The 19,238-nt window shown below is 44.1% G+C and overlaps 1 protein-coding gene across 8 annotated transcripts in view; it reads right to left on the minus strand.

Annotated features, from left to right (window-relative positions):
* zeb2b (zinc finger E-box binding homeobox 2b) overlaps positions 1-19,238 on the minus strand; it is a 98,857-nt gene that overhangs the window by 25,798 nt on the left and 53,821 nt on the right. For 5 of the 8 annotated variants that reach the window (XM_028463366.1, XM_028463397.1, XM_028463350.1 and 2 more), the window contains exon 3: positions 4,213-4,467. In XM_028463366.1, coding sequence (XP_028319167.1) covers positions 4,213-4,467 — 255 coding nt within the window. Of the gene's footprint in view, positions 1-4,212; positions 4,468-6,258; positions 6,292-19,238 lie in introns of those variants that run through there. The other 3 variants (XM_028463405.1, XM_028463381.1, XM_028463389.1) reach the window with 2 other exon arrangements.

Consider the following 19,238-nt stretch of genomic DNA (forward strand, 5'->3'; position numbering starts at 1 on the left):
GTATGTGTGTTTTTGCTATTTGTTGGTGTAATTTTGTGTATTTTTCTGTCATTTTCTGCATTTATGCTGTAGATTTGTGTGTTTTTCAGGTCATTTTGTGTATTTTTATGGTTGTTTTCTGTGTTTTCCTGTCATTTTGTGTAATTTTGTTGATAGTTTGTGTGTATTTGGAGCTATTCTGTAATGTGTTGTTATTTTTTGTGTTTTCTTGGTCTTTGTTGTCACTTTGTGTATTTTTTTATTTATTTTTTTTGTGTTCTTTGTGCATTTTGCTGTCGATTTGTGTGTTTTGGGAGTCATTTTGTGTATTATGTTGGGCTTTATATTCCTTCCAACTTCTTGAAATACAATTTTCGGGAATTTGTTTTGGGGGCCGCACAAAATAGCCACCACTTGCCTGTGTCTGGATTAAAGGTTTTAAGGACAGACGGGAATATTTTTAGTGTCTAACTTGTCCATTGCTGATATTCCTTGTGTGTTCCGCAGCCAAAGAACACAGTGTTTGCCTCGAAAAATTTTGTTCTTGGCAGCAACGGACGAGCATCTGAAAAAACACGGGAAACTCCTGGATGCAGAAGGTGTTTAAACGACAAATTAATAACTGTAAAACTTGATAGACACGGAGGGAAAACAAAGCGCCGCTTTGGTCCAAAAGCAGACGGCCGTGCTTTTGGCAGATAATAGCGAGAAAAGCGAGGTTTCCCGTGGAAAAATTTGTGGGTAAATCGTGGGACATCATCCAGAGAGAATTGGGAACGAGGAGAAAAGCAGGTGATTTATTTGAACGTGTCAGTCGGCGACGGTGATGTCATGCTTTCTGGCACATGGTGTCCAGCCCTCGCTGTGGGATTAAGGAATGTCAAGGACAACAGGATTGTGATTGTGCCCTGGAATCGGAGGAGATAAACTCCTCCCCGCTACGTGCAGGGGTTACGTGGGCGGGGCCAAGGCATCTCATGCACGTTGGAGAGGTTGCAGCCTTACATCAGATCTGCTCACACATCCAGGGCTCTCGATATGGGGAGTGACGGCCTGAGCAGGAAGGAGGGAGGCTGCCGACTTATCTCAGGCCTCAGTTATGTGCTGAGGTATCAGCGCAGACACTTCGGCACCGGTGGGGGGAAAAAAGCAGGCTGGGAAACACAGCGGCCGCCAGATTGGGAAAGAGACTCCCAAACTGCTCTAATGAACTCGACTTGCTCTCTGAAATCTGTCAGACACTTTATCACGGCGGCAGCATATTATCTGGAAATTGCAACATAGTTGAATTACAGACATTATGGCACCGCAGGTCTTTATCAAATAAACAATTACCGTATGCAGTGACAGCCTGTTTATCCTTTATCTTGATTTATTTACCGAGCCCTCTTCTTCTCCTTCCCACGTCCTTTCAGGAGCGCTAAGTTTTGTCCTGAATATCTCAGAAATGTTTTTTTTTTTTTTAAATGTAAAAAGGCAGCTCCCAACGAGTGTTTCGGCCGCGTGCACAGCTAGTTCATTAGCAGGAATGAATAGCCGGGCGCGGCTCATTTAGATGGGCTGTCTTACATGACTTCTCGCCGTACTCTGTTCCCGTCACATGCTTCCAAGAATCATTGACTCTTATTATACATGTAAATGGCCGTCATAAAAATAAAAGTTTCATTTAAGATTGTTAATGACTCTCTGCAGCCGTCTGCCTTCCTTTAATGATCATACCATGCCCCCTAATTAAAAGTATTTATCTTTCAAGCACGCGTGAGCGCGGCGCTGGTGAGAAGCTAGGTCAGGCATATGCAACGGGCGGCCCTCGGTCTAATTTTATGCGGCCCCCGAAGTCAATGTACAAAATGACAGAGAAATACACAAAACAAGAGCAAGAATACATTAAAATACACAAAGAATTACAACATTGCAGGAAAATACAGTAAAAGTAAGACTCCAAAACACACAAAAAGACAAGAAAAACACAAAAAATGACTTTCCAAACCCACAGTACTAACAAACAAGCAAAACAACCACAGAAATACACAATATGACTCAGAAAAAATATTTAAAATTACAAAAAAAGACAACAAAATTACACAAAAAACAGGAAAAACACAAAAAATGACTCTGCAAACTCAAAGTACCAATAAACAAGCAAAACAACAACCGAAATACACAAAGTTACTTGGAAAAAAATACAAAATGACAGAAAATTACAACAAAAGTACACAAAAAAAAAGGGAAAAACACAAAAATGACTCTGCAAACCCACAGTACTAATAAACAAGCAAAACAACAGAAATTCACAAAATTACTCAAAAAATTATACAAAATTACAGAAAATGACAAAAGTACACAAAAAGACAAGAAAAACACAAAAAAATGACTCTGCAAACCCACAGTACTAACAAACAAGCCAAACAACAACAGAAATACACAAAATTACTCAGAAAAATATACAAAATGACATAAAATCACAACAGAAGCACAAAAAAAATAGGAAAAACACAAAAAATGACTCTGCAAACCCACAGTTCCAACAAACAAGCAAAACGACAACAGAAATACACAAAAATACTCCAAAAACACACAAAATGGCAACACAAATACACAATATGACTCTAAAAAACATACATTTTCCGGGAAAAATACACAAAAGGACTACAGAAATGTACAAAATGTCTCACAGTGAGCAAGACAACAACAAACACACAACATTACTGTAAACACTCTTTGTTCTTTCCTGTATTAATGCTCAGATCGCTCATTATTCTAAATGCTGACATGAATATTGATCACGTGACCTCTGATCAAACAAACAAATTTTTTACGCCCCCGCTGTGATAAAAGTTGCACACCTCTGAGCTAGGTGGGGGCGTCGCCCTCCATCCGCCTCTCGCTTTTTTTTTTTTTTTTTTTTTTTTTTTTTACATTACTGTAAATATTTCCCGTTGTTTGGCTCAGAGGCAGGACTTTTCTCTAAGCGTGAACCAAATGCTCCGCGCCGCTCGCACAGAAACTGTTTATCATGTCTGTCTGCTCGGGGAGCAGCGGCGGGGCTCCCGCGTCAGACCTGGCTCAAGCATTGTTTGCCAGACGCTCGCTGGCATTTGTTTAAGTCTGCTCGGGCACCAGATGGGTGGGGTTTACGGCATCAGAAGGAACCACGAGTGGCAGGATGTGCACACAATCGCTGCAGCGTGCAGGGAAGTCAGCTTAGCGGCAGTTCCTGTGATTGACGGCTCACCTGAAGGCCTCACATCAGGACGGGAAAAACCTGATTGTCGCATCGTATCATTGTTTACGTGAGCGCACAAAGGTACGTGACAAATACTAACCCCTTACTCCAGGGGTGTCAAACTCATTTTAGCTCAGGGGCCAAATACACAACAGTTTGATCTCAAGTGGGACACAGGAAGTGCTAGTAATTTCCACATTATTGTGCCCTAGTGTGCACTTCTACATATATATCCAAGCAATACGTAAATTTCCTAGATTTTGTGACCAATTTCTATTGAATCAAGGCAAATGTTATGGAATCTTTTAAGGGAAATTGAAGGATTTCATCAATTTTGAGTTTTTTTCATTAGTTTAACAGTTAAAAGGATTGCAATCATGCGTTATAACTTTTTTGGCTCAAGTACCCCCTTTTCTCTTTTTTCTGAATCCAATTTTGATACTAAGAATTTCTGGCAATCCCAAAAACATGTTTGAGCTTAGATTGTTTTGTTTTTTTTTTATGTATTTTAGTTACAGAATGAAAGTATAGAAATACAGTTGTTTAGGATTGTGTGTTGTTTTAACTTAGAAAAAACGTATTATGTTTTTTTTCAGAAATTTCCGGCGACCCCACATGGGGTCTCGACCTCAAGGTTGGAAAACACTGATTTAGTGGCTTGTGGATAGATTTATTTTTATAGTTGGAAAAATTGCCTGGGGAGGGATCAAGACTGACACTTTGTTTGTTAATTTTCCACTCTCTCTCTCTCTCTCTCTCTAAAGTACGCCCTTTAGTGCCATTGCGTACCCCTAGGGGTACACGTACCCCCATTTGAGAAACACTGATTTACACAATGACCCTAACCCTTACTTTATACTTTACTTCAACCCTAATTCTAACCTTATCCTAGCCCTAATCCAATCCTCACCCTCACCCTAAACTTAACCCTATCCTCACCCTTATCCTAATCCTAACCCTAGGTTAAAAAGTGATGAGGGTGTGTTAAACTGAACCATGACACTCACCAGTACCATCAACGGAGGCACTCAGCATATCGTTGTCGGGCCAGATGTGCTCCACGCCACTGTCCCGCATCTCGTCGTCCTCCTCGTCCTTGGTCAGCAGGCCGTGGCTGTCGGCCCGCGGCGAGGCGTCCGGGTTGGCGAGGCTGGCCGGGCTTTCCGTGCCGTTGATCAGGGGGTCCTCCTCGGACACCGGCAGCTTGTCCTCCTCCTCTGTTTCCGATCCCGTCTCCACCACGTTCTCATAGTTCAGAGCTGAAACAGAGAACATCAGATTATGAGTTTGGAACCCAAATTAAAAGGGACGAGGCCACGGTACGGCCTCTTCATTCTTTCTTAGGTCGGTTACACCCCAATTACAGCATCCGCGACAGGAATCTGTGCCTGAGGCACAGCGGTGGGCAGACAGCTGTCGAGGAGCTGGGAGCTAAAATAGCCACTAATTTTCAGTCCCGCTCACATGCCTCGGATGCCAACGAGCTGCACCTTTTCAGGGAGCGGAGCGCGCAGATGCTCCACATAACACACACACTTTCACCACAAATACTCAACAGCATTTAACCTGCAGCGATAGGGAATAATCATTCAACACACCCCGCGGATGTCTCCCCGTCATCAGTGAACCGTGAACATAAATATAAATGTTCCCAACATATGGAAAGGCAGGACGATGTGTGCGCGCAGACACGTTTAAGACTCCAGACATATGCCTGCTTGTCTTAAAATAGACGGCCTGTAAATACAGGCTGTGAACTCAATCAAAGGTGGCTCTGGTGTAAATGAGTTGGCTCTCGACGAGTGCGTAAATCACAGCAGAAAAACGGGGACGTCTGTCGGAGCCTTTCGCGTTTGACTCGGCGCGGATCAACGTTTCAGACTCTGCAGAGGCGTTTCATGTCGGAATATTTGTACATAAGCGGGGGAGCCTCGCGCTTTGACCTCACAGGGCGTCAACAAGCTGAATGAAGGCAAAAAAAAAAAAAAAAAAAAAAAAACTTTCCCAGACCAAGTTCGTGCACGACATTTGTGAAAACATCACCCATATCAAAAGATAAGCCTCCCCACACCTCCTCCTGACACGTCTCCCGGCGATTGACCGGTCTGCACTTGCCTTCGGCGAACAACTGCACAACAGGTGCAAATTAAAATGAAAACAGGGCTTTCAGACGTGGGAGGGAGGGGGAGAAGGAGGAGGGTGGGTGGAGTGGGGGGGGAGAGCTGACCTGCCTCGAATACCAATCGACGGAGGAAACAAAACCTTTTCAAGAGGTGTGATCACAAGGGTTTAGGCAAGTTCAGACTCAGTAATGCTCCTCAAGAACGACAAAAAAGGCCGTGGAGGCTGGAGACCCCGGGATGGAGACCTGGGTGGTCCAAGTCATCCCCAAATCCTGATATTCCCAAAAAAAAACGACACATGTTTCAGCATTTTCACACATTTGAAGTCAGGGAAACGTGTTCTCCTGAAAGTTTCTCAGCAAACGTCCCATCAGCTCCGTGTCCCCTCAGATAAGGGGGGGGGGAGGGAACAAAGAGCCAAGAGGCTTGGGAAGCGATCAACCCATCCTGTGAACCTGATCTCTGGATGCAGATTGAATGGCGGGCGGGCAGAGGCCGCCTGAATGAAATTATCTCAGGCTGGACAGGTTTTAAAGAGACTATTCTTCCTTCATAAAAGCAGCGAGGGAGCGTCTTTTTGTTTCGCACACCGTTCTGACTTCACCACCCCCACCTCAGCAAACTTCTCCGGAGTTGTGCGGCGCTCTCCCCCAATTTGGGCCCTCCCGCTGTCCACCCCCCCCCCCCACCCTCCACATCACAGCCGACACCTCGTCCTGTGTTTCTGAACAGATCGGAGCGCGGGGGCGTTGAACTGTCTCTCTAATGCATCAGCTGTCTCAACCTATACCTCCGAGAAGGCGGAATGACAGCGGGGGCTCGTCAAGTCAAACGCACGGGATAAAGCCGCCATTGTTTAGGTGCCACCGCTGACAGGAGCGAGCGGCGAGCATCTATCGGCATTGTGTCACACAACAAAGTCATCCTAACCTAGTAATATTTCACAGGCAGTCATTTGGTCGCTGCTTTCTAATCAGGCTTTTGTGAAACAGACAGACTGTACACACTCCTGCTACCTGCTCGCCCTCCCTGTAAACACACATAATTAAAATGACACATGGAACAGCACAATTCTTGTCTAATACCAGGTTTTAAAGTATCTGACATAACCCTTTCACAGCCCGGCATTATTCTGTCAGTCACACAGAAGCAGCGCAGAGACGAGAGTGATAAAGTGTATTGATTAGCAGCGGCGGTGACAGAGTGAGGCAGCGGGACTTATTAAAGTCCCATCATTTCTGGGATAACAAAGAGAAAACAATATTTCAGCGCTGACACTCGGCGAATTACCAGCCTCTGTTTACAGGCTGCGACTTAGACGCACACACGCGCGCACACGCACACACACACACGCTCTTTGATGTTGACCTCGTCCGAAAACTCCGCAACAGGTGATGGAAACACGACAATCACAGGGAAACATCTAGGGGCATTTATTCACAAGAAGTGGACTTTTATCACAGCGGGGCCACAAAAATGTGTTTGTTTGATGGGATAGTCACATGATCATCAACATTCAATGTCAGCATTTAGAGCATTAATACAGGGAAGAACAAAAAGCTTTTTAAAGTTATTTTGTGTGTTTTTCTGTCATTCTGTCCATGTTTGTTGTTGTCTTGCTTGTTGTGAGGCATTTTGTGCATTTCTGTTGTCATATTGAGCATTTTTCCTGTAAAATATATGTTATTTGGAGTCATATTGTGTATTTGTGTTACTATTTTGCATTCTTGGGAGTAATATCTGTGTATTTCTGCTGTTGTTTTGCTCATTTTTGTTGTCATTTTGTGTGTTTTTGGAGTATTTTCTGGGTTTTTTATCTCGTCTTTTACTGTATTTTCCTGCAATATTGTCATTATTTGTATTTTTTAATGCATTTTGTACATTTACTTTGAGGGCCGCATTAAAATTAGACAGAACCCCTGGGCCGCCAGTTGTCTATGTCTGCCCTAGCCCCACTTGATCCCTCCACCTAACCCAAAAAAGCCAACATAGCTCCAAAGGTGTCATAATTTAGCAAATGACAGCATTAATGACACCTTATTTATGCTAATGACAGATAATGACGGCGTAATGTCAGCCTTATATAAAACTTCAAGTAAAGTGCTACCACTGTATTTACTACGCTTACAAATGTGTGGTTCTACTTTGAGTGTGTTACAAGTGAGAGTTCATTCAACAGGTATGACCAGGTTAATTCAACAGCCTGGGGAGGAAAGAGGAAGAAAAGAGGAGGAAAAGAGGAGGAAGGTGAAGGAAGAAGGATGAATTGGAGGAAGTAGGAGGAAAGAGGAAGGAAGTGGGAGAGCGGATATAGATCTGCGGTGGAGGTGTTGGCCGGAGGGAGAAGTACTAACACCCACGTCAGCGCTCTCTGGCTAACCCCGGCTGACTCTTTAGCCCGGCGTGGAGGCTTCGCTGCAGTTGACAACGCTGGGCCTCCTACGCCGATAATAAGCCGGGACATTCTCCCTATTGGACGATAACTGCTCGCTCGCTCCCTGTCTCATGAATGTGGGCCGGGCGGATCACCTGGATGGCTGGGAGCGTGTGTGTGTGGGAGTTCAGCGAGGTGCGAGCGGGGTCGCTGCCTCGTGGCGCTGGATTGGCCCGCTGACCTCCTGTCTGCCGTTGTTCCTGTGGGCAGCGGTTGAAACACTTCCTCGGGTAACTGTGTCTGATGGAAAGCCTGCCTTTGTTATCCCACCTGATACACCCTGCACTTCTCTCTCTTTTTCTCTCCTCTTGCAGAGAAATGGTCAACAGCACTGCCAAACAAAGGGTTCACACACACACAGAGAACCCAATCTAAGAGTCGAACCATCCACAACTCCTGAAATACCAACTGGTTCCATGTTAGAAGATGAACTGGTACTTATTTATTTGAACCAGTTCTTAAGAAATTGACTTATACAATAAACTATCAAAGATGAGAAAACATTGGCGGTATCTGCTCTACACGGCTCCGCGCTCCTCGCTTTTGTGGACCTGATACCATTGAGCACCAACCTGACACGCAAAACGGCCAGACTCCACGGATTGTACTAGCGTGAGTTGATGACTCTACGTTGTGATGATTCTCAGACCCATACAGTCCCTGGGTTTCTTCTAGAGATTTTCGCAAAATAAAAGCGATATTTCCAGGTAAGAGGTACTTTTTCCCAGTGGAAACGCGCAAAAAAGAAAGTACAGCCGATACCACCAGGGGAAACGCGCCATAAATGAAGTCGTTTCGTACTCATACGAGGAGATAAATGTTCAATCCAACCCAGACAGGGACTGAAAGGCCAATTTCGAGGATTGGGAGACTTTGGCAGGTTTCCGATTGTCCCTCAAACGGGCCCGAAGCTGCGACCCGAGCCGCTGCCGCACAAAGGCGGGCGGTCCACGTGTTTGGATACTCGCTGCTATCTTGTCTGGTATAATGGCGTGATGGAGCACAAGGGCCAAAGCGGGGCCAAGTCGGTGAAAGGACGGTGCAGAGGGCAAACAAAAGCTCTGAAAGGAGACAAGGCAGCGAGGGAGGGAGGAGAGGCGATGAATGGGGAAAACTCAGTGAAGTGTAAACGCAACCTGGGACTGTGTGTGTGTGTGTGTGGACAGAGGAGGGGGAGGGGCGGGGATGAGAAGGGAATATGTGGGTTTGAGGGACGCAAGTTTGTTTGTAATGTGAAAATAAGAAAAAAGGTGGCAACGTCTTTTAGAGAGTATTTATCTAAGGCTTAAAAACTTAACGTTGACCAAAACACTTAAGCTTTTACTTGTACATTTCTGCATAAATGAGACAAACATGAAGGTTTGTGGCCATCAGCGTCACCTAGGGCTGGATAATATATCATAATTGAAGATATATTGAGTTTCCTATTTTGGCGATATCATCTATATCGAGATATCTATGTTTTTCAAACTTGTCGCTGCTTTTGTTACTTTCCAGAGCAGCATTAAAAAGCACAGTTAGATGGATTTCTGAGTGCGTCCTAACCCAGACTTTCCCCTATACAAGCCACACTACAGAACTCACTCACACGTGCTGCCCCTAAGAGTAGAAAATGCAAAAAGTGGCACAAATTGTGCAGTTTTTAGAAAAAAATGACACACAGACATTTATTAACAGTGGTAGCAAAAGCACCACTCTTAAGAACTCAAGTAAAAGTATAGATACTTGAATGAAAAATGATTTGAATGGTAAAAGTTAAAGTAATGAAGTTGCTCCCTTATTTGAGTAAAAGTTAAAAAGTACATGCTACTGAATGCACTTTAGTAAAAAAAGTCCCTTCGGTAATAAATAATTGTCTTTCTGATTAGATTTTGAGATAAAATTAACAAGATTAATATCGTTTATCGCCATTATGAGAAAAAACATTGCGATATGAGTTTTGCTCCATATCGCCCAGCCCTAGCGTCACCAAACAGTCATCATTTCAGGGGTTTGTGTTGCTCGTTTTTTGGAAACCAGAAGGAATCGGAGACTTTCAGGGAGGATTTGCGTGCGTTTGCGCAGAAATGAGACCAAAGTGGAAGAAAAAAAGGGCCTTGGACAGCCGCTGCCCGACTCTAATTCAATTAAAGAGGCATTTATTTGCAGAAGAGGCCCGAGCAACAGGCAGCCGCTCAGAGGTCCCACCTTTGCCGAGTCCATCTGTGCCCCCCCCCCCTTTCCTCCTCCTCCTCCTCCCACAGCTCACACATGTTCTCCCCTCCAACAAATGTTCGAGTAAAGCCGCCCCCCCCCCACCACCACCACCACCACCACCACCACCTCAGTCCACCCCGTCACACAAGCCAAAAGAATAAAACAAGACACACAAAAGCTTCCCCGGGCTGCCCTCAGGACTCCCAGTGCAGGTGGAGGAGGGGCGGGGGCCTGGGGGGGGGGGCTCCGTGCACTCAGGTGAGCGCCCCCTGACAGCAGGAAGGAGAGAAAAAAATAAAAGCCTTTAAAATGAGAAAATTTAATTTATTTTTTAATTTCCCAGAATAATTAGAGTTAATATGGGTTAATTAATATGCAAATCTCTCAGCAGATGTTCGCCAGTCAGGAGAAGCAGCCGCCGTTACTTTCTACTGCCACGTAATTACTGTAACTAACCCAGCACACACACACACACGCATGTTTACGCCTCGCACGATGACACTTCACATCTTCGCTCTTTTTCTGCAGATATATTTTTAACTCCTGGTTCAAAGCTATTATTTATTTATTTTTCTTGAAATGCCTAACAGAGCTCTTCTTTTTCAAAATTGTTTTTTTGTCATTTGTTTTACAACCTACTCCAGCATGGAAACATCAATAGTAATTTAATAGTAATAATTAGAAACACAGTGGAACATTTCATTTATGTATTTTGTCATTATTATTTGTATCTAATATTTTATTTATCTAATTCATTTCCCCCTTTTTTTAATTTGTATTTATATGACTTGTTTAATAAATAATTAAACGCATTCTTTTCTAATCCGGACCACGTCTTTGTGTTTGCTGCGAGTAGAAACATCAGCGTGTTCTTTGCAGATAAACAGAGATTATTTTGGATCATTTATGATATTGAATTTATAATTAAAAAAAAAAATCCTAAAAGTGACTCATCAGAAATATTGTTCCGATTCGACGCGTCACGTGTTTATTGTGTTGCCAAAGCCTATTGATCAGTTTATCAGCTGACATAAAATGTAACTGACATCATCAGTCGACATCTCTCTCTCTCTCTCTCTCTGTGTGTGCGTGCGTGTGCGTGCGTGCGTGCGTGCGTGTGTGTCTGTGTGTGTGCAACCTTTAATAGAAAGATTTAAATCCTGAATCCTCCCTGGGGAGGGAGGAAAATATAAGAGTGTGTCTCAGAGCGGCCGCCTGCTTCTCCTGTGGTCAGCGCTCCTATAATAATGTGTTTCTGATAGCTGCAGTGTGTGTGTGTGTGTGTGTGTGTGTGTGTGTGTGTGCGCACGCGTGCGTGTGTGTGTGCGTGTAGACAGTTATCTAAATCGTTCCTCTCTCTTTCTCTCTCAACGGCCTCGAATCCCCCACCCCCCACCCCACCCCCACTCCTCCTCGCCTGTTCGACCTCACACACACACACACACACACACACAGACACACACACACCCACACACTTGGAGGAATCTGCTGACACAGCACAGCATCACCATTAGATTGAGAGGCGGAGCAACAAATTGAGACTTTTTGTTATCAGGTGTGACTGTTTAAAGCGGACATAGGCAACTGGCGGCCCGGGGGCCAAATGCAGGCCTCGGTCTAATTTTACGTGGCCCTCAAAGTAAACGTACAAAATGACCGAAAAATACGCAAAACAAAAGCGAGAATGCATTAAAAAATAGAAAGAATTACAACATTGCAGGAAAATACAGTGAAAGATGAGAGAAAAACACAAAATTACTCAGAAAAATATACAAAATGACAGAAAACGACAACAAAAACACGTAAAATGACTCCGCAAACCGACAGTGATAATAAACAAGCAAAACAACAACAGAAATGCACACAGAATACCAAAAATGTGTTTGTTTGTTTGTTTTTCTGTCATTCTGTGTATGTTTGTTGTTGTCTTGTGTTTTTTTGAGTATTTTTTGTGTATTTCTGTTGTCGTTTTGCTTGTTAGTTAGTACTGTGGGTTTGTGGAGTCATGTTTTGTGTTTTTTTCTTGTCTTTTGTAAACTTGTGTTGTCATTTTCTGTCATTTTGTTGAGTCATTTTGTGTATTTTTGTGCGTTTTCATGTCTGTATTTTCCTGCAATGTTGTAATTCTTTGTATTATTTTTGTAATGCTTTTGTATGGTGTCTTTTTCTGTCATTTTGTACGCTTACTTTGGGGGCCGCATAAAATTAGACCGAGGGCCGCATTTGGCCCCCGGGCCGCCAGTTGCCCATGTCTGCTTTACACCATAAACATTTTGGTAAGGGATCCTAATCAATATAATGATTCTGGATCAGAATAAAAAAATGAAAAACATCTATATCTCATCATTGGACAAACAATGTAGAAATGGTTGAATAGTTTTGCCACGCTTCCACAGACTCCAGGTGTAGAAAACGTGCTGTTCCCGCCCCCGTCGGCCCCACAGGCCTCGCTTTAATCAAAAGGAATCTACAAAAAAAAAAAAAAAATGACTTGCACTAAGCATATGCAAATTCAAATGTAAGCAATCATTGCAAAATTAATTTTGCCAGAACTGATTAAAAGCTTTAATAAATCTATGTACAGTATTGCAGCGATCTGATATTGTAAATTTATTAGGCTCCCTGTAAGATTAATTAGCGCGCGGCGCTAACGTATTGCACTGCCAGCACAGATTACTGTACTTTTTGTTCATAACAGTTAAGCAGAACCTGAGCTGTAATTAGTGGCTCACAGAGGCTTTAGACAGCGGGAAGTGAGGGAATGAGATCCAGGAGAGGGAAACAAATGTATCGTTCCTAAACAGAGGCACGTGTATGGAAACACATCCCGATCCATTTCCTAATCTTCTGATATGTGTGCGAGCAGCAGGAAGCCAGGTCTCAAACCGATAACTGGGTTCAGACTGTACCGCAATATCATTTAATTAATTAGCATGACTATACGACCGGTTTTCTACTAATATTTGCTCTATCAAAGAAATTCCAGCACTTTCTGAAAACTCAGGAATTGCTTTTTACAGCCAATTTACGCAGACGTGACATAATCCATCAAGATGATGATTGGTTTTGACGAAAAGTTCAATTTCTGGATGAATAAATGTCGTTCAGCTTTTCTGTAGCTAGTGAAAGTTATTTTTTGTCTGAAGAAAGTAATGTTTGTATATTTTTCGTTGAAGTGTTGTCCTATTGTGCTTTTTTCGAAAATAATTTTGTGTAGTTTTTGCTTTTTTTTCCCGGGGCAGCACCAAAAAAAAACAGAGGGCCGAGCGTGGCCCCCAGGCCACCTGTTGCCTATGTCCGTCTTTAAATGAATAGAGTTTGAATAAAGTGTGCAGCTGCTACTAAGGAGGCTTCTCCCGCTCACCTTTACTTTCAGACGCCAAAAAAAAACAAAAAAACTGTGACGGCGCCTGATAGCAGCGGAAAAAACAACAAAAGAAACAAGCGGCTTGATCTGGTCAAGGTTGTTTTGCATTCCTGTCCGTATAGCGTCGGGGCCACGGCGGTGTTTATCAGAGATGAGGACTCCTGAGAGCCGCAGGTTAGACACTGCAGCTCATCAAAGCATGGAGTTCACCTCGATCCGTGTTGGTTATTCTGTTTTAAAACCAAATCAAAATAACAAATAAAGGTTGTGGTTATTTTGTTTTATTGACATAAAACCAAAACAGAAATACAGAAAAATCAAAAACCAGACCAGTAGTATTTTTTTGTTCTGTTTTAAAATTAAATCTTCAGTTTGTGTGATATTTGGATATTTACGAGGAAACTATGGACAAGAGCTTCATGTTTTAATCTCGCTACACAGAGGAGACACACAGGGGGGCGGACTTCTACTCTGTAGCTTTTGATAAAAATGATCTTGCAGCATGTTGTCCACCTCACACTGATGGTAAAGAGGCGTAATTTGTGCGTTGACGTTTCGTTATTGATGCTGGCACAAATAGTATCCAAATAAACTGGTGACTGACTATCGCCTGTGAGGAACAATCGATGTTAGAACTTTTTTGACACTTTTGCAAAAACAATTACAGCTTTTTTGGGGGCAGTAAAAATGTTTATTTTGCACGTTATAATACCGCTAGCCACTAACGGCAGCCGTCAACACAGACGGAAGTTGATCACATGAAACGAGGAACACCAGTAGATTCATTACACCACCTCTGGTTCCTTTAATCACATATCATGTGCATGTTTTACATAACTACCCTTTTTTATTTATTTATGTATTAATAACGTTCCAATTCACCAGTTCATCAGTAATGTGACTTATGTATTGCTCCTTTTTTTTGTCAGGGAGTAAAAGTCTGCCCCCCTGTGTGTCCCCTTTGAAGATCCCATCCATAGTTTCCCTTAAATATCCAAACATCACACAAACAGAACAAGATTTAATGTGAAAACAGAAAAACGCTGCTTGTCTGGTTTTGATTTTTCTGTATTTCTCTTTCGGTTTTAAGTCAGTAAAACCAAATAACCACACTGTTTATTTGGTATTTTGATTGGGTTTTAAAATGGAACAATTCAAGAACGAAGGGTACACGGAATCACCTCCCGTGCTGGTTTGAAACCGCTCTGTGACCTTCCATGAGTCCACCTCTCTGACCACGCCGTGGTTACAGCAGACTGACGGGGCCTGCACTGACTCAGAGATATTAGGAAGAAGCGAGGGAGGGGGGACGGGGGGAGGGAGGGAGGGCTCGGTCACCAGCTGTTCAAAGGTCGATGTGTGTGTGAGAGGGTGTGTGTGTGTGTGTGTGTGTGTGTGTGTGTGTGTGTAGAGGGGGGGGGGGGGGGGGGGGGGGGGGGGGTCAGTCTGGGACCTCAGATGGACTGCAGAGATCAGACTGCTAGAGTTGGGAATGGAGGAGAGAGAGGGGAGGGGGGTCCAGGTGAGGGGCCAAAGGAGGAAGAGGAGGGGGAGGAAGAGGCTGAATCCTCTTTTTCTCTTTTTTTCTGCTCCAGCCCGAGCCAACGTGGGGGCCCGGGGCCTCATTCACATGGTAATGAGTGTGTAAAATCACATCTGTTACCCCTGACGACAAACACACACACACACACACACACACAGAGTGGATCTTTGTCACCTGATATGAAAAGAATTCCCAGCAGGTATCAAAGAAGCACCAGAGTGCGTGTGTGTGTGTGTGTGTGTGTGTGTCTCAGTCGGAAGAAAAGAAACTTTCCGACACTGTTACCAACTTGCCAATTAGCTCCCAGTCAACGACAGGACAGGGAGAAAAAAAAAAAAAAAAGGGGGCGGAGTCTGCACAGACAGGGGTTGGGCTTATTGTCCCGACAACGAGCTGCCAGTCCTCAAACATCCTGTTTGCGCTCCTCACTATCTCAGTGTTTCTCAAATGGTGGTACGTGTTCCCCTAGGGGTACGCGATTGCACTAATGGGGTACCCCAGGCGTGAGATGAGAAATAAAATCTATTCAGGAGCCACTAAATCAGTGTTTTTCAACCTGGGGGTCGGGCCTTAAATTTCTGAATTGGTAAATGGCTTTCTGAATTATTATTCTTTTTTATATTATTAAATTAAGATGGTCACGAGCCAAAAAAAGGTTGTGAACCACTGCCAATAAATACTGTTTCTTTCCACTTATTTACAAAAATGGATTCTTCAAAATGTGTGTTGTCACTCGTTCGTTCCGTCATTATGCTTTATAGTTACTGTATCTGCTGTTTAACGGCGCCAAGAAGCGACATTTGTGCCCTTGTTTTGTGAGATTTCATCAGTTTGCTCGTGACGTCTGGAGCGCTTTGCAGTGTGAATCCAAACCCACGTTGGAAATAACAGAAAACGGAATGGCATAAGTGCTTTTGATCTATAGATCTATCTTTGTTTGTGAGGATTTAGAAAAACCCAGTTTTACCAGTGCAACCAGTACGAGTCACAGAGTTTCACTTGCAAATGCAAAAGCTGTCATTAAAACGGAGCCAAGAAAACTATTCCTCGTTTTAGAGTTGACTTCGGCGCAGATCAGGGTTGGGGTCAGTTATATTTATATTATCCATGTTCAATTACCATTAAAATTTAAATTGTTATTTCCCCCCTGAAGGTCAATTACAGTTACGTTCTCAATTACTAAATTTCAAGCCTGAAATACATAACCTAATAAATGTTAACCTTCCTCTTGTGTTAGCTTCCTGTTAGCATCGCTTATGCTAACGGGTCCTAAATCAGCTGTAAAGTACACTAAAAAAACAAATATCTATCATCTATTGGTTACCTTATTAGGCTTCCTAATCAATGAAAATATATTTTTTAATATTTTTGGTGGGGGTATCAGTATACCCCTAGATTTTTTTATTTATTTATTTGAAATGCTAAGATGATTCCATGGAACTGTAACATGGTTCTGAAATTATAAGTGACAATTTTGATAGAATTTCCACGCCAATTACAATTACAAAGCCAATTTTCTGAAGTGAATTACAACAGCAGCAGTTTTTCCCAGTTACAATTACGGTTACAATTGACCCCAACCCTGGCGAAGATGTTCAAACTGCACATTTTAGTGTAGGAGTGCATGTATAAATTGTACAGTTGTGTGCGCGATGCACCCTGGCATCCTGTTTGTGTGGATGTTGGCCTGGAGCTAGGTGCGCCAGGTGTGAGAGAGAGCAGCGAGATGACACAGGTTAACCTCTGCCTCCATCTAAGTAAACAGCACAAAAAGGCCCCTCAAACCATGACTTATACAGGACGTGGGCGGGAGTGAACGGCGGCGGACCGAGGCACTTTCCCAGCACCCACCTTTCTCATCTGGGCTAAAAAAAAAAAAAAAAAAAAAAAAATGAAGCTTTATAGTACACTGAGTTTCTTCCATTAGCATTACCAAATCAGTGAGATGCGTCACTGGGAGAGACAATGTCCTAAACAACGTCCAAAAAGATGAGTCTCCGTCTTTTCAGTTAAACAGCTGCATGTTACACGCAGATTTATCCTTTATTACGTCTGTAACAAAGGACAGGAACCGACCCGAGTCATTGACTAATGCACCTAACGTTGTCTGACATTGATCGCGTCAGGTTTGATGTGAGAATTGATTGTTAGCGATGAGAGAGAGAGAGAGAGAGAGAGAGAGAGAGAGAGAGAGAGAGAGAGAAAAAAAAAGACTGAACAACAGGGTAGAATAAAGTGGAAGTCAGTAAAAGTAAGTCAAAGCTGATGAATAAGTTCACGCAGCAGAGGAGAAACACCTCGGTGCACACACATACAGCTTACATAATTGAGTAGCTCAGTGACGTGAAGGGCTGCGTTACACACACACACACACACACACACACACACACACACACACACTGTAAGCAAAAGGAAATTTTGATCTAAGACTCCGTCGGCTACCCTTGGGTTCTGCCTCACTGTTTCCGTCAATCCTCAGCTCCTTTTTTTTTTTGATCAGCAGCTTGAAAGCGCGAGCAGGTACCTGGGGTACGGCGAGGTGCTAATTAGCTCGGCGGGATAATTGATGTGTAGATTACGACGTTGAACAAATGCACCGGCTTGTTTGTTCTTCGCACTTCTCGGTCGCCACGCGACGAGGGCAGGAATGAGGAGGTGGCCCCGCTTTATACCTCGGCCCTAATGAACAATTTACCTGCCGTGTAAGGAGGCGGCGGCGGAGCCTGCCAAGGCAGCGGGAAACAAAGAGAGGGCGGCGCTGGGGCTCAATTCCCACAGGTGGAACTGGCTGTCTCTTGTGTTAGCGAAGCTGGCGGAGGAAGAAGAGTGTGTGCACAGACGCTTTGCCAAACCCTGAAGGAAAGGACGGCGAGCATGCATAATTCCAAAAGGGAAACAATTTTCAAAATGAAAGAGCATGCCATTAAGAGCGCCGGTAGGCCTCCATTGTTCTACCCCCTCCTACTGTAATGCTATTTCCTCCATCTTTTGTCTTTGGGTCGCTATTATTAGCCGAACGCGCTCCCCCACCCGTTCAATAGGCTTGAATTTGCTCATTAACAGCAAAGAATCCGCAAACACATTCGCCGTAGCTTTTGCTTCTGCTAATAAACTAATCATGCCCTGTCGTCTAATTGGGAAATAGAATGAAGGAGGAATGAGAGGATTTTCGCTCTGCCTGTGCAGAAGTGGCGCCCATTAGCAGGACAGATGTAGAGGCAAAAGGTGAGCGGCTGCCGGCCCGCCGGTGATCCGTCACCCGCACTAGTTTACAAGTTAAACACATTATTGTGCTCATTGACTCTCATTTCTAGGATGCATGGCCGCGGCTGCTCCGCTTATGAACCTGCCAAAGCGCCGGCGCTGCCATTTTTCTTGGCGTTTCCTGATTAGCCAGGCAGTCATCTCAGATCTGACGCTCATTGTTTCCTCCACGTGCCTCACAAATCAAAGGTTCTCCCATTGTCACAGCCCCCGGAAGTCATGTCTTTTTTTTTTTTTAAATTATTTTCCTTGCGGGATCCGCCCGCTGGGAATTACACCAAATACTTCTGCATGATGTCAAAAACTTCAAATTAAAGCCCAGCAGGACGCAGTTCGTCCAATGACGAATGATCACAATACAGCCCTCCTGAAGAAGATCATTTTATTCTGCTGTGATTGTGTTAGCGGCCTCGGGCAGCTCCAGCTCGCCACGTCGCTGTGATAAGGAAGAGAAGAGATGAACCCTCTCCCTCAGATCAGCCCTGAACTCTCTGGGACAGATTACTGTGTCATCGAAAACCCGCGGCAGCATGTTTGGACTACACCGGATTGGGAGCCTTGCTGACTAACTGGCAGTTTCCAAGCTGATAACTCTCCTCCGACATCCCTCACCCCGCTCTCCCTCCTTCTCTCCCTCTCTCTTTTTTTTTTTTTGTGTTTTTCCTCCCTGCCTTTTTCCTGTCGCCATCTCGGTATTTAATCTAACACCGGCAGGCGGCAAGGAGGGTTAACTCCCCCCCCCCCCTCCTCAAAGACAGCTTTGGAGGCAGAGAAGGCAAAAGTGGGAGGAAGAGAGGCGAGCACCGAGGCAGCCAGGGAGGGACGAGCACAGGAAACCTGGACCAAGCGTCACTTTTAACAAAAGCCTTTCATCTTCCTCTCCACTTTCCCTCAAGACACAGCGCTTCCAGCCCAGGGATCCTTTTAAGTACATACCTGATAAGGAAACTTTTTTTTCTTCCCTTTCGAGAGCACATAAAGGAAAAGTAGCCCCCCCCTCCCTCGCACGCACACACACCCCAGTGAGCCTGAAACCCTCTCATCGCTTTGAACAGCAGATACTGTCCCTTTCATCCTCGCCTAACGCGCTTCCTACGGCTATTAAC

Source organism: Gouania willdenowi, chromosome 2 (assembly GCF_900634775.1).
Source record: "Gouania willdenowi chromosome 2, fGouWil2.1, whole genome shotgun sequence".
Taxonomy (NCBI): domain Eukaryota; kingdom Metazoa; phylum Chordata; class Actinopteri; order Blenniiformes; family Gobiesocidae; genus Gouania; species Gouania willdenowi.